Here is a 16,822-nt window from a genome sequence, read left to right on the forward strand (position 1 = left end):
TTTAAGTTTCATCATTTTTATAAATTTTACTATACATTTTAATTGCATTCAATTGATTTTAAGTTTTCTATTTGAAATTTTAGTTAATATTTATATCAATAACTTTGATGATTATTTACAAGTCATATTTAGACTTTATGCTTTTGTACTTGCAATTAAAAGCTTATTAAAGGTTTCAAGTAGTATAAAGATAATAAATACTACTAACTAAAAAACTTTCATATTTCATCATAAGTAATTATACAAAACATTATGTTTCTGAAATATTTAGACCAAACTGAATTAAGTACTTCTGAGGGCTTAGTTTTTTCTTTGATTAATTTTTTTTTCAATGACTTGGAAAAAATTAAGGGTTCTTCAGGACAGTTTTATTGATTCAAAGAGTGGCAACCCTCATTCAAACCAGAGTGTATAAAGTAAATCTGATCATGGCTGCCAAAAAATCTGGAATCCTTGAAAAACCTGGAATTTGAACAAAAATCAATTAAAAACTTTTACATGTAAAGTAGTAGAATTTTAATTTGACACAAAAAATTAATAGTATAGGTAAAATTTTTCTTATCTTCAAAACTTTTTTGCTTAAAAAACACATTAAAAAAAGCTTTAATATATCTTTTCAATGTTGTTATACTATTTAAGACAGTTTTTTACCGTAAACTTTTAAACTAGAATAGACCCTAAAACATGTAACTTGAAAAACCTAGAAGAAATTTTGAAAACCTGGATAGAATTATCCAAAAATATTTGCAAACCCTGATCTAATAAGTATGTAGTATAAGTTAGGTAGTAGTGATACAATATATAATAAAACATCAGTTTAAATTAATAACTTTTTTAATGTTTTTGGTATGTGTATTTTTTTAATATTTTAAACATTAGTCTGCTATTGTACTTGATTGAAAACAAACAAGTTCTTTTACTATACACAAATATATTTCAACAAATTTTCATCAGTGTGTTACAATTGTTACAAAATAAAGAAGGTTTTTAACTAATACAGCCTTATAACTGCATTAGCAATTAGTTAGCAAAACACAAAACTAAAAAGTAATTAAAGTTCTAAATAAACATAATTAAATGCAACATAAGAGCACTAATTAATTAAACAACAATAATGAATAATCAAATTCTCTTTGCTTACGTAACTTGGGTTTATTTTAATCAGTGTATATGGCTTCAATTTTGATCAGGTCGAAATGTTGTTACAACTTCTGAATATTCTAAACTTCATTTCATTGTAGCTTTTTCCTCAAATTAGATTTTTAATTAAATGTTGTGATTTTAAGATAAATTCATTGCATTTAAAGTTGCTATACTAATTGTCTTTGGCTGATTGCCCTTACACACTTTGAAATATGCCTTTTAATTCTAGTTTCAAGGTGCCTAGAGGTTTGACCAATAAAGCTGTTTGAATAACATCATTCAAACGTGTAAACTGCACAACTTTTATGATTGTGAGATTACAGTTTTCTAGATTGTTAGATAATAATGTATAAATGAAAAACTCTGTCTAACAAACATAAAAGTTAATTAAGCTTTAGATTAATTAGTTAAATAAATCAAAACTAAACTCAACATACAAACACCAATCCAGATTATATATAACAAATAAAAATAAACATGGGTGACGGAACACTTGAGAAGATGGAGGTTGACTACAGCGACGCCGTCAACACTCTGCTGCCCGAATGCCAGCAACTAGCAAGTGCAGGCAACTTGGACACCGCACTGGAGAAGTTGCAGGCGATGGAGAAGCAGACGAGGGTGTCAGGTGATGCCAACTCGAGCGGCAGGGTCATGGTGCAGGCTGTCAAGCTGTGCTTTGAATGCAAAAACATGGAAAAGTTTGTTACTTTTTTTGCTTTTGAATTTATTTAAATTTAAAACAGTTTTACATATGAGGTTAATTTGTTAAGATAATTTAAATCTTCTGATTTGTAGATTGTTATTATTGAGTTGTTTATTTTATTAATACAACAAAAAAGTATTTATACAATTTTTTTTCTCTAAAGTTAAGTTTTGCATTTAATTTGTTAGTTTAACAACTACTTTTAGTTTACAAACTTCTATAATTTTATGCTTACATAAGTAAATAAGATTTCCTAAATAAAGATAATAAGTCAAACTTTTCAAACAAGTTCTTGATCTCATTTAGCTGAAGCAAATTCGTCTGCTAACTTTGAAGACTATTTAAATCACATTTGAAATACATATTTTAAATGAAATAATGTTAAAGGTTGAACGACATGATAATTGTGTTCACAAAGAAAAGGAGCCAATTGAAAGCAGCAGTCACAAAGATGGTACAGGAGGCTTACACTTATGTTGATTTGACCCAAGATATGCCTGTTAAGATGAAACTCATTGAAACTCTTCGCACCGTTACTGAAGGTATGGTTTTGTAAAATTTATATTAACAAAATTTAACTTTCAGAATAATGTTGGAACAAAATTTGAAATATGTAGATTTTTATACAAGTTGTATCATAAAAATTGTTTTGAACTATGAAAATTTTTGAACTTTTATTTGAAACTTGAGTTACTTGTGTTTAGTCTAATGCTACAAAAAGTAACTTAAATATTCTCTTTTTTATCCAATCCAAAGTTACTATCATGTATGTATATATACTTTTGATTTGTGCAAATTTTTAAGTCATTTGTGCAATTTTTTATATTTTGAGCATCTATTTATTATTTAAAATGTTTAAAGTATTACTGATCTTAAATTAGTTTACTATTACGCAGACTTATATAAAAATATAAGTATAGTAGCTTTATCATACTCACAACAGACAAGATCTTTTTTATAAAAAAATAGTACGTTCTATGTCATAAATAATAGTTCAAATAACTTGTATCAAATATACACAAAAGACCATATTACTGCATTTGCAAAAGTTAAGCTTACTAATTTTAACAACAGGCAAGATCTACCTTAATTAAATTAGTTAATTCTTAAGAGTTATTACGCAATAGGTAATAATCTGAATAAACAACTGGCATTTAATTTCTTATACTTTTTAATTGTTAAACCCAAGTCTGTATAAGTGAGAATTAAAACTAAACGATATCAAAACTTTACTGACAAAAGTTGATATTTAAGTTGTGCACATTTTTAACATTCCTATTGGAACTTAATTGTATCTGATAATTTTTAAACCAAAGTTTATTGTTTAATCTCTTTATTTTTATCTTAACGAAAAGCTATCTAAGTGAGCAACTGTGCTTTATTTTAATACCGCACCAACAACCACCTTAATAGCACCTTTGTTATAATCTGGGAAATTAACTAACATGCTAGATCTATGCTATAACTACTGTTTTTTATGAACTCTTTAAGATGTGTCGCATGATAGATTACAAGCTGAATAAACAACAGGATTACAATAATTATAGGTTCTTTTCATAATTTTAAAACGAGAGATCCAAGTCTGTATACGAGAGAGTTAATTAAACAAACTTTACTTTAAGCTATATAGTATGTTGATATTATAAAATTATTTGATATAATATAACTTAAATAAATCCTACAACAGGCAAGATCTACGTTAACAACATAAGAAATATTGGTGACAAGTCTGTATATATGAGAATTAAAACTAATTATTTAATCAAACACAGGCAAGGTCTTAGCGAGCTATTCACCACATGCTTCTACTACTGACACAAATTATTCTACTACAGACATTTCTTGGTATATAATAACTTCTAAATTATCAATCAAACAGGCAAGATCTACGTCGAGAACGAGCGCGCTCGCCTCACTCTCACCCTCTCCAAGATCAAGGAGGAGCAGAACGAGATCGAGGAGGCGGCGAAGATCCTGCAGGAGCTGCAGGTGGAGACGTACGGGGGCATGGAGCGGCAGGAGAAGACGGAGTTCATCCTGGAGCAGATGCGCTTGTGCTTATTGAACAAGGACTACATCAGGGTGCAGATCATCAGCAAGAAGATCAGCGCCAGGTACTTCGAGTCCGAGGAGGAAGAAGTTAGTATTTTTGATTTATTTTATTTATGTAAACATATGTTATACTGTTTGATGGAAAGTTTGTTTTTATTCTGTATTTTGTTTTTATTCGATTAACTTGAAAGATGTTGGTCTAAGACTATATTTATGTTATTGGTCTACTTTTGTTTTAATAGCGGTTTGTAGTTTGTTATCTTATTATTAGTTTTTGTTTTACTAAACTATAACTTAACCTACTTTAAAAAAAAAATAGAAGTTTTGACGCTAGGAAATTCAGCTGTTTTTACAGTTTGATCAAAGTAAATAAATAGTTGTTGCTACTTATTATACGGCGTTTAAACAAAACGAGGCCCACAGTAAACATAGTTAATATTTTCAGGTTCAGAAATTGAAGATCCGCTTCTACAAGATGATGATCGAATTGCACTCAATAGAAGGAAGTTATTTGAAATGTTGCAAGAATTTCAAACAATTGTTCGACACCCCCATTGTTAAGAACGACGAAAATGTTTGTTTGTTTATTGTTAAACATTTCTAAAATTTAGCCTAATTATTATTATAGTATGATATCATTTTTTTTCTTTTTTAACCTTTCTTTTTTAATTATTTATGATTTTCTAAAGTTCAATAATTGTAATAAGTTCATAAAAAGTATACATTGGCAAGTATTAATTACTTAAAGCTCATAAAATAACAATAAAAACAGAATAAAACTTGTAAGAATAAAACTACAAAAAACATAACTTTTTATAGCCGTTTGCTACTTTTTTCATTAATTTAAAGAAATGTTCGTCCCAAGTTTCCTTTTTCTATACTTTAATAAAGCAGATGTGTAAGTTAAAACATATTTCCACTTTTTGTTCAGCAATGGAAGCAAGTAGTGAAGAGTTGCGTGTTGTACGTACTGTTGGCACCCCACGACCCATCCCAACACGACATGCTGATGCTGTTGAGCAACGAGAAGAAGCTGCAAGACCTTCCCAAGTACAACGAACTGCTGAACACCTTCACAAGGCACGAGCTGATCATTTGGAATCAGTTCACGTCCGTGTACGAGGAAGTTCTCAGAAATGGTTTGTTATATAAATTGTTCAAAATAAAAATGTGAATTGTTTTGTATCATGAAATACTTTTTAAATTTATACTCAAAAATATTTTGTTCATCTTTATATTTTGATACATATTGTTTCATAAATTCTCTCTAAGATTTCTGTGTTTTTTGAAAAATATTTATATCAGGTATTCAAGAAGGAGTCACAAATGGTATGATATAAAAATAAATAAGTGTGGTTTTGATTTAACAATTTAATTTTACTAACAATTTTTAAAAATCTAATAATGATTTAATTTATGTTAGTCTAAGTTATATTGTTTTTATTAACACCTTTTAGTTTTCCAAATAAATTACTACTAATTAAACTAGTTTTGCTTATTTTTATCAAGTATTTTAACCTGTTTTTAACCATGTATCAGTCTCTAAATAAAAATTAAAATCTAAGTTTACTCTGTTTTTAGTCACTTTTTATTTTATTGTCTCAATGATAACTACCTATATAGTTTGTTAAGTTTATTTAGTTTTAATTAATTTTAGCCATAATTTAACTAGTCAATTAAAATTTAATTTTAGTTAAAAAATAAGTTTTTTACAGCTCATAGTGATATTACTAATTAGATTTAAAAACTGAAAAACAAACAAAAATAATTCAATCAGGAGTCAGGGGAAACCCGGCGACCGAGGTATTTGTTCACAACACCGAAGGAGAAAAAAGATGGGCAGATTTCAGCAACAGAGTTGTGGAGCACAATATCAGGATTGTTGCTAAATACTACACTAGGATCACCACTGAAAGGTTATTTAATTTATTATTAATATCAGGATTGTTGCTAAATACTACACTAGGATCACCACTGAAAGGTTATTTAATTTATTATTAATATCAGGATTGTTGCTAAATACTACACTAGGATCACCACTGAAAGGTTATTTAATTTATTATTTATATCCGGATTGTTGCTAAATACTACACCAGGATCACCACTGAAAGGTTATTTAATTTATTATTAATATCAGGATTGTTGCTAAATACTACACTAGAATCACCACTGAAAGGTTATTTAATTTATTATTAATATCAGGATTGTTGCTAAATACTACACTAGGATCACCACTGAAAGGTTATTTAATTTATTATTAATATCAGGATTGTTGCTAAATACTACACTAGGATCACCAGTGAAAGGTTATTTAATTTATTATTAATATCAGGATTCTTGCTAAATACTACACTAGGATCACCACTGAAAGGTTATTTAATTTATTATTAATGTCAGGATTGTTGCTAAATACTACACTAGGATCACCACTGAAAGGTTATTTAATTTATTATTAATATCAGGATTGTTGCTAAATACTACACTAGGATCACCACTGAAAGGTTATTTAATTTATTATTAATATCAGGATTGTCGCTAAATACTACACTAGGATCACCACTGAAAGGTTATTTAATTTATTATTTATATCCGGATTGTTGCTAAATACTACACTAGGATCACCACTGAAAGGTTATTTTATTTATTATTAATGTCAGGATTGTTGCTAAATACTACACTAGGATCACCACTGAAAGGTTATTTAATTTGTTATTAATATCAGGATTGTTGCTAAATACTACACTAGGATCACCACTGAAAGGTTATTTAATTTATTATTAATATCCGGATTGTTGCTAAATACTACACTAGGATCACCACTGAAAGGTTATTTTATTTAATATTAATGTCAGGATTGTTGCTAAATACTACACTAGGATCACCACTGAAAGGTTATTTAATTTATTGTTAATATCAGGATTGTTGCTAAATACTACACTAGGATCACCACTGAAAGGTTATTTAATTTATTATTTATATCCGGATTGTTGCTAAATACTACACTAGGATCACCACTGAAAGGTTATTTAATTTATTATTAATATCAGGATTGTTGCTAAATACTACACTAGGATCACCACTGAAAGGTTATTTAATTTATTATTAATATCAGGATTGTCGCTAAATACTACACTAGGATCACCACTGAAAGGTTATTTAATTTATTATTAATATCAGGATTGTCGCTAAATACTACACTAGGATCACCACTGAAAGGTTATTTAATTTATTATTAATATCAGGATTGTTGCTAAATACTATACTAGGATCACCACTGAAAGGTTATTTAATTTATTATTAATATCCGGATTGTTGCTAAATACTACACTAGGATCACCACTGAAAGGTTATTTAATTTATTATTAATATCAGGATTGTTGCTAAATACTACACTAGGATCACCACTGAAAGGTTATTTAATTTATTATTAATATCAGGATTGTTGCTAAATACTACACTAGGGTCACCACTGAAAGGTTATTTAATTATTATTAATATCAGGATTGTTGCTAAATACTACACTAGGATCACCACTGAAAGGTTATTTAATTTATTATTAATATCAGGATTGTTGCTAAATACTACACTAGGATCACCACTGAAAGGTTATTTAATTTATTATTAATATCAGGATTGTTGCTAAATACTACACTAGGGTCACCACTGAAAGGTTATTTAATTATTATTAATATCAGGATTGTTGCTAAATACTACACTAGGATCACCACTGAAAGGTTATTTAATTTATTATTAATATCAGGATTGTTGCTAAATATTACACTAGGATCACCACTGAAAGGTTATTTAATTTATTATTAATATCAGGATTGTCGCTAAATACTACACTAGGATCACCACTGAACTGTTATTTAATTTATTATTAATATCAGGATTGTTGCTAAATACTACACTAGGATCACCACTGAAAGGTTATTTAATTTATTATTAATATCCGGATTGTTGCTAAATACTACACTAGGATCACCACTGAAAGGTTATTTAATTTATTATTAATATCAGGATTGTTGCTAAATACTACACTAGGATCACCACTGAAAGGTTATTTAATTTATTATTAATATCAGGATTGTTGCTAAATACTACACTAGGATCACCACTGAAAGGTTATTTAATTTATTATTAATATCAGGATTGTTGCTAAATATTACACTAGGATCACCACTGAAAGGTTATTTAATTTATTATTAATATCAGGATTGTCGCTAAATACTACACTAGGATCACCACTGAACTGTTATTTAATTTATTATTAATATCAGGATTGTTGCTAAATACTACACTAGGATCACCACTGAAAGGTTATTTAATTTATTATTAATATCAGGATTGTTGCTAAATACTACACTATGATCACCACTGAAAGGTTATTTAATTTATTATTAATATCAGGATTGTTGCTAAATACTACACTAGAATCACCACTGAAAGGTTAATTTATTTATTATTAATATCAGGATTGTTGCTAAATACTACACTAGGATCACCACTGAAAGGTTATTTAATTTATTATTAATATCAGGATTGTCGCTAAATAATACACTAGGATCACCACTGAAAGGTTATTTAGTTATTATTAATATCAGGATTGTTGCTAAATACTACACTAGGATCACCACTGAAAGGTTATTTAATTTATTATTATTATCAGGATTGTTGCTAAATACTACACTAGAATCACCACTGAAAGGTTATTTAATTTATTATTAATATCAGGATTGTTGCTAAATACTACACTAGGATCACCACTGAAAGGTTAATTTATTTATTATTAATATCAGGATTGTTGCTAAATACTACACTAGGATCACCACTGAAAGGTTATTTAATTTATTATTAATATCAGGATTGTTGCTAAATACTACACTAGGATCACCACTGAAAGGTTATTTAATTTATTATTAATATCAGGATTGTTGCTAAATACTACACTAGGATCACCACTGAAAGGTTATTTAATTTATTATTAATATCAGGATTGTTGCTAAATACTACACTAGGATCACCACTGAAAGGTTATTTAATTTATTATTAATATCAGGATTGTCGCTAAATACTACACTAGGATCACCACTGAAAGGTTATTTAGTTTATTATTAATATCAGAATTGTCGCTAAATACTACACTAGGATCACCACTGAAAGGTTATTTAATTTATTATTAATATCAGGATTGTTGCTAAATACTACACTAGGATCACCACTGAAAGGTTATTTAATTTATTATTAATATCAGGATTGTCGCTAAATACTACACTAGGATCACCACTGAAAGGTTATTTAGTTTATTATTAATATCAGAATTGTCGCTAAATACTACACTAGGATCACCACTGAAAGGTTATTTAATTTATTATTAATATCAGGATTGTTGCTAAATACTACACTAGGATCACCACTGAAAGGTTATTTAATTTATTATTAATATCAGGATTGTTGCTAAATACTACACTAGGATCACCACTGAAAGGTTATTTAATTTATTATTAATATCAGGATTGTTGCTAAATACTACACTAGGATCACCACTGAAAGGTTAATTAATTTATTATTAATATCAGGATTGTTGCTAAATACTACACTAGGATCACCACTGAAAGGTTATTTAATTTATTATTAATATCAGGATTGTCGCTAAATACTACACTAGGATCACCACTGAAAGGTTATTTAATTTAATTATTAATATCAGATTTGTTGCTAAATACTACACTAGGATCACCACTGAAAGGTTATTTAATTATTATTAATATCAGGATTGTTGCTAAATACTACACTAGGATCACCACTGAAAGGTTAATTAATTTATTATTAATATCAGGATTGTCGCTAAATACTACACTAGGATCACCACTGAAAGGTTATTTAATTTATTATTAATATCAGGATTGTTGCTAAATACTACACTAGGATCACCACTGAAAGGTTATTTAATTATTATTAATATCAGGATTGTTGCTAAATACTACACTAGGATCACCACTGAAAGGTTAATTAATTTATTATTAATATTAGGATTGTCGCTAAATACTACACTAGGATCACCACTTAAAGTTAATTTAATTTATTATTTATATCCGGATTGTTGCTAAATACTACACTAGGATCACCACTGAAAGGTTATTTAATTTATTATTAATATCAGGATTGTTGCTAAATACTACACTAGGATCACCACTGAAAGGTTATTTAATTTATTATTAATATCAGGATTGTCGCTAAATACTATACTAGGATCACCACTGAAAGGTTATTTAATTATTATTAATATCAGGATTGTTGCTAAATACTACACTAGGATCACCACTGAAAGGTTATTTAATTATTATTAACATCAGGATTGTTGCTAAATACTACACTAGGGTCACCACTGAAAGGTTATTTAATTATTATTAACATCAGGATTGTTACTAAATACTACACTAGGATCACCACTGAAAGGTTATTTAATTTATTATTAATATCAGGATTGTTGCTAAATACTACACTAGGATCACCACTGAAAGGTTAATTAATTTACTATTAATATCAGGATTGTTGCTAAATACTACACTAGGATCACCACTGAAAGGTTAATTAATTTACTATTAATATCAGGATTGTTGCTAAATACTACACTAGGATCACCACTGAAAGGTTATTTAATTTACTATTAATATCAGGATTGTTGCTAAATACTACAATAGGATCACCACTGAAAGATTATTTAATTTATTATTAATATCAGGATTACTGCTAAATACTACACTAGGATCACCACTGAAAGGTTATTTAATTTATTATTAATATCCGGATTGTTGCTAAATACTACACTAGGATTACCACTGAAAGGTTATTTAATTTATTATTAATATCAGGATTGTTGCTAAATACTACACTAGGATCACCACTGAAAGGTTATTTAATTTAATATTAATATCAGGATTGTTGCTAAATACTACACTAGGATCACCACTGAAAGGTTATTTAATTTATTATTAATATCAGGATTGTCGCTAAATACTATACTAGGATCACCACTGAAAGGTTATTTAATTATTATTAATATCAGGATTGTTGCTAAATACTACACTAGGATCACCACTGAAAGGTTATTTAATTTAATATTAATATCAGGATTGTTGCTAAATACTACACTAGGATCACCACTGAAAGGTTATTTAATTTATTATTAATATCAGGATTGTCGCTAAATACTATACTAGGATCACCACTGAAAGGTTATTTAATTATTATTAATATCAGGATTGTTGCTAAATACTACACTAGGATCACCACTGAAAGGTTATTTAATTTAATATTAATATCAGGATTGTTGCTAAATACTACACTAGGATCACCACTGAAAGGTTAATTAATTTATTATTAATATCCGGATTGTTGCTAAATACTACACTAGGATCACCACTGAAAGGTTATTTAATTTATTATTAATATCAGGATTGTTGCTAAATACTACACTAGGATCACCACTGAAAGGTTATTTAATTATTATTAATATCAGGATTGTTGCTAAATACTACACTAGGATCACCACTGAAAGGTTATTTAATTTATTATTAATATCAGGATTGTTGCTAAATACTACACTAGGATCACCACTGAAAGGTTATTTAATTTATTATTAATATCAGGATTGTTGCTAAATACTACACTAGGATCACCACTGAAAGGTTATTTAATTTATTATTAATATCAGGATTGTTGCTAAATACTACACTAGGATCACCACTGAAAGGTTATTTAATTATTATTAATATCAGGATTGTTGCTAAATACTACACTATGATCACCACTGAAAGGTTATTTAATTTATTATTAATATCAGGATTGTTGCTAAATACTACACTAGGATCACCACTGAAAGGTTATTTAATTTATTATTAATATCAGGATTGTTGCTAAATACTACACTAGGATCACCACTGAAAAGTTATTTAATTTATTATTAATATCAGGATTGTTGCTAAATACTACACTAGGATCACCACTGAAAGGTTATTTAATTTATTATTAATATCAGGATTGTCGCTAAATACTACACTAGGATCACCACTGAAAGGTTATTTAATTTAATATTAATATCAGGATTGTTGCTAAATACTACACTAGGATCACCACTGAAAGGTTATTTAATTTATTATTAATATCAGGATTGTCGCTAAATACTACACTAGGATCACCACTGAAAGGTTATTTAATTTATTATTAATATCAGGATTGTCGCTAAATACTACACTAGAATCACCACTGAAAGGTTATTTAATTTATTATTAATATCAGGATTGTTGCTAAATACTACACTAGGATCACCACTGAAAAGTTATTTAATTTAATATTAATATCAGGATTGTTGCTAAATACTACACTAGGATCACCACTGAAAGGTTATTTTATTTATTATTAATGTCAGGATTGTTGCTAAATACTACACTAGGATCACCACTGAAAGTTTATTTATTTTATTATTAATATCAGGATTGTTGCTAAATACTACACTAGGATCACCACTGAAAGGTTATTTAATTTATTATTAATATCAGGATTGTTGCTAAATACTACACTAGGATCACCACTGAAAGGTTATTTAATTTATTATTAATATCAGGATTGTTGCTAAATACTACACTAGGATCACCACTGAAAGTTTATTTATTTTATTATTAATATCAGGATTGTTGCTAAATACTACACTATGATCACCACTGAAAGGTTATTTAATTATTATTAATATCAGGATTGTCGCTAAATACTACACTAGGATCACCACTGAAAGTTTATTTAATTTATTATTAATATCAGGATTGTTGCTAAATACTACACTAGGATCACCACTGAAAGGTTATTTAATTATTATTAATATCAGGATTGTTGCTAAATACTACACTAGGATCACCACTGAAAGGTTATTTATTTTATTATTAATATCAGGATTGTTGCTAAATACTACACTATGATCACCACTGAAAGGTTATTTAATTATTATTAATATCAGGATTGTCGCTAAATACTACACTAGGATCACCACTGAAAGTTTATTTAATTTATTATTAATATCAGGATTGTTGCTAAATACTACACTAGGATCACCACTGAAAGGTTATTTAATTATTATTAATATCAGGATTGTTGCTAAATACTACACTAGGATCACCACTGAAAGGTTATTTAATTTATTATTAATATCAGGATTGTCGCTAAATACTACACTAGGATCACCACTGAAAGGTTATTTAATTTATTATTAATATCAGGATTGTCGCTAAATACTACACTAGGATCACCACTGAAAGGTTATTTATAAGTATCAGAATTGTTCAGGGTTGCTGCAAAACCTTAAATTTGACAATTTAGTCTAAAAAACCTTGAATTTTGAAAATTTTTACATGTTAAGTAGAATAATTTTAATTTGACACCAGAAATCTATCATAAAGATAAACTTTTTTGTCATAATCGAAACTTTATTTATTAAAAAAAACATATTCAAAGTAGGTTTACAGTATCTTTCAATGTTGTTATACCAATTAACACAGGTTTTAAAATAACGTAATAAAACTAATGTAGCTTAGTTAATACGACCGAGCTGTATAGTTTAATCTAAACATGATAAACAGTCGGTACCCCATTAAAACTTAAGTATCTAACTCAGGGTTTCCAAAAATTTTTCATAAGGTCTCCTTCAAAGACATATAAAACAAAGCTATGGCCCCTCCGACAAGATTTATCAAAAAACTTCCCTTAAACACACTTAAAATATTTTTTTCTTTTCACCATCAACTCAAGAATATTTAAATAATATCAACTTAATAATATTCAAATTGTGGCCTCATGGCCCTCTGTGGCCCCTTTGCTGCTTATTAACCCTAGATTTCTGTAATGAAACTCATATGGCTCACTTTGGGAAACCCTGATCTAACTAAACCAACAAAACTAACTTAAACTTATACTTGGACCATTTCTTATTACACAAGTTAAATACTATGTAAGTAAAAAACATGTAATTTTATTTTAAGTATAAATTAAAAGGTTTGAACAATTTTGAATATTACTATACAGTTTTATTTAAATGATCCTTTTGATTGACCTACAGCTTAAAATTTATATTAACAACAAAACGTCATTTAGTTTTTATTAATACTGTATATTTGTCCGTTTATTTTGTTAAACAATAAATAAATGCTCACATCAAGTATATATAAGTAGATACTTGTAAAATGAAAATGTTACAACACAGCTTTTATTTGTTACTTCTCTCACAACAGACTTGCTGGAAGCTATTGAACGTGCCAAGTGGAATAGTTTACTTATAAACAGAAAATTAATTGCAAAATAAACCAAATGCATTGAAAATCATTCAAGCATCTAACAAGTTAAACTTAATCTAAAAAAAAATTATAATTGTTCAATAATACACAAAGTAAGAGAAGTGAGCAATCATATTTTGTATAATAAAATATATACTCTCTACAGATAAGCAGTCCTGCTGGAGCTATATAAGCCAAACTATAAAATGTTCTTGAAATATATTTAAAAGATTTTAAAAACTATAAAATAAAAAATGTTAGCATACAGTTTTATTTAACTGCTAACAAAAACCAATAGATTAGCCGATCTATTGAAATAATGTTCCTATATAAATGTATATACAAATGTATATATTAAATTATATATTTAATTATATATTATCCTTCTATATATCATATTAAAAAACCTTGTATTTCCACTTGAACTTATTTTTACACGACTTTCATCAAACAGACTAGCCGACCTGTTAAACCTGCCAGCCGACAAAGCTGAGGAGTACCTGTCCAAGCTGGTGGTGGACGGGACGGTGTACGCCAAGATTGACCGCATCAAGGGCACCATCGACTTTGTGGAGTACGAGGAACCGCACGTCATGCTGGACAACTGGTCCTCGAACATGGACCAGCTGATGGGCATGGTCAACAAGGCGTGCCACTTGATCAGTAAAGAGGAGATGGTACACGCGTTGAAGGCGTAGTTTTTTGAGGTTCAAAACTGAATGTTTGACTTTGTATTTGTGTTAAAGTACGATGTTGAATAATTTTTTTTATTTGTTATAGAAGAGTCAAAGTTTTTCCAGCTTTTTTTGGTCAATATGAAAATATAAAGTACCCTGATTTTTGGTTATTTGTATTCAGTTCAAAAAAAGTTGGATTAGTTATTGTAAACGTTTTTATTTGAATCTAAATCTATTTTTTACATGATGTAGGTATTGTCCACAAGTTTTGTTTCTTATTTTCCAGCTTGTGTTTCTAGAAAATGCTTAACTTTTGTTAAAATTTATTTAAAAATTGTTTTGTTTCTATTATTGTTTTGTATATAATAAAAAATTTAAAAACTTCAATTTTGTTTGTTTTATCCTATAAGTTTAAACTTTTAATCCTTCATGAATTAAAGTATCTGTAAAAAAATATTTCATTAGCAGGATATTAAGTGTTAAGTTTTAAAAATTTTATTATTATGTATTTATAATTATAGTATTTAGTTTATTATGAGTACATTAAGACACAGCTGCCATTGTTTTCATTCGTTCCCTTGTAGTTTATAATGTTCCAAGTTAAAGTATCATTTGGCATTTAAGCAACAACAATACTACAGAATTTGATATGTCCTTAATCTTGTAGTGATGAAACATATTTTTTTTATAAGTTTTAAAAATAAAACTATAATACAGATAAATACACTATGATAGATATAAAACAGATTCTTTTAATCTGCATAGTATATTTTTCAATTTTTCAGGATTGAAATTCTGGAATGAAATCTGGTATTCATAATGGTATTTTCGAATAATTTTTCGTTTTCTTATGGATCAAATCTGAGCAACAAATGTACAGCTTAAAACTTTTCCTACTGGTTAAAATTACTTGTTTTACAAAGTTTTTAATCTTAGCACTTATTAAAAATCAAACTTACTTTGTATCTTTCAAATTAGTAGTAGTAAAAGTTAAATAAATTTTTGATTTTTAAAGTTTAAATGTTGAAAATTTAAAGCTAGTATATGTTTCACCTAATTTTTAACTAATTTAAAGCATTTTAAGGTGTAAAAACCTTTTACACTACCAAAGTGTTGTTTTCATACAGTATGCTTTCGGGTTTAATTAAAAATTTCAAAGCATTTGTCATAGTAAGTTCGGAGATTAAAAACAATAATAAAAAGTATTAATACTATGTTATTCAAATATTGACTAATCATAAAACTTTATCTTGATGATGTGTGTCACTTAAACAAAAAAGTTATACATGTTTTATAGAATATTTTTAAGTCTCATATAGTTATTAATACAAATTATACTTAATTCACTTTTAGATTCTGTTGAAATTGTTGTTCATATAATAATAAATCCTAAACTTTTTTCCGTCATAAACTTCCGCTTGCTTGTTATTTATACAAAACAGCTAAATAAAATAGTTTATAAGAATGAAATGCTAGATGTTGTTATTATTTTATTTCTATAAAACTTTTGAATTAGACTTCAATCAGTTTTAGATCTCTTAGAAAATCAACAGTTTAGTTAGAGCTTCTTTATCTAAATATTTACTTTTTACATAGAAATGAGGTATTTTCGAAAGTTTTAAAACGTACAAACAATTTCCAAAGCCAATATATACTATAAACTTTTAAGATCAACAGTTTACAGTTAGGCTAAATAAGTAAAAATAGTTATTTACCAGCATTTTTAAAACTAACAAGCTGATATAACTATTTGAAATCTATAAAAAGTATGTCGTTAACTAGTTTGTAACTGATTTAAATGTAAGATAAAAAATATTATCTTTTTCTCACCAATGCGTTAGTCTAGCAGTCAAAGTTGTAAAAGATCTTAAAAAAATATTGTGAGACATTCTATTAATTAAAAAAAAACTTTAGCACTTGAT

At 27.8% G+C, this 16,822-nt stretch overlaps 1 protein-coding gene across 1 annotated transcript; it reads left to right on the plus strand.

Moving 5' to 3' along the window:
* Positions 1 to 1,598: 1,598 nt before the first annotated feature.
* LOC145837814 (26S proteasome non-ATPase regulatory subunit 12-like) lies at positions 1,599 to 15,287 on the plus strand. Its single transcript, XM_082945265.1, has 7 exons — positions 1,599 to 1,844; positions 2,237 to 2,391; positions 3,729 to 3,988; positions 4,347 to 4,475; positions 4,833 to 5,040; positions 5,679 to 5,817; positions 14,678 to 15,287. Exons 1-7 carry the CDS (start codon positions 1,621 to 1,623, stop codon positions 14,919 to 14,921), a joined length of 1,359 nt encoding a protein of 452 aa, XP_082801391.1. The 5' UTR covers positions 1,599 to 1,620; the 3' UTR covers positions 14,922 to 15,287.
* The last annotated feature ends 1,535 nt before the right edge of the window (positions 15,288 to 16,822 follow it).

The sequence above is a fragment of the Thalia democratica genome, chromosome 6, assembly GCF_965202585.1.
Source record: "Thalia democratica chromosome 6, ktThaDemo2.hap1.1, whole genome shotgun sequence".
In the NCBI taxonomy this organism is placed as follows: domain Eukaryota; kingdom Metazoa; phylum Chordata; class Thaliacea; order Salpida; family Salpidae; genus Thalia; species Thalia democratica.

Excerpts from the sequence above, each read along its gene's own strand:
- LOC145837814 (XM_082945265.1), top strand. The coding sequence starts at position 1,621 with ATGGGTGACGGAACACTTGAGAAGATGGAGGTTGACTACAGCGACGCC. Across the intron at positions 2,392-3,728 it reads TCTTCGCACCGTTACTGAAG|GCAAGATCTACGTCGAGAAC; the intron begins GTATGGTTTTGT and ends TCAATCAAACAG. Across the intron at positions 3,989-4,346 it reads TCGAGTCCGAGGAGGAAGAA|GTTCAGAAATTGAAGATCCG; the intron begins GTTAGTATTTTT and ends TAATATTTTCAG.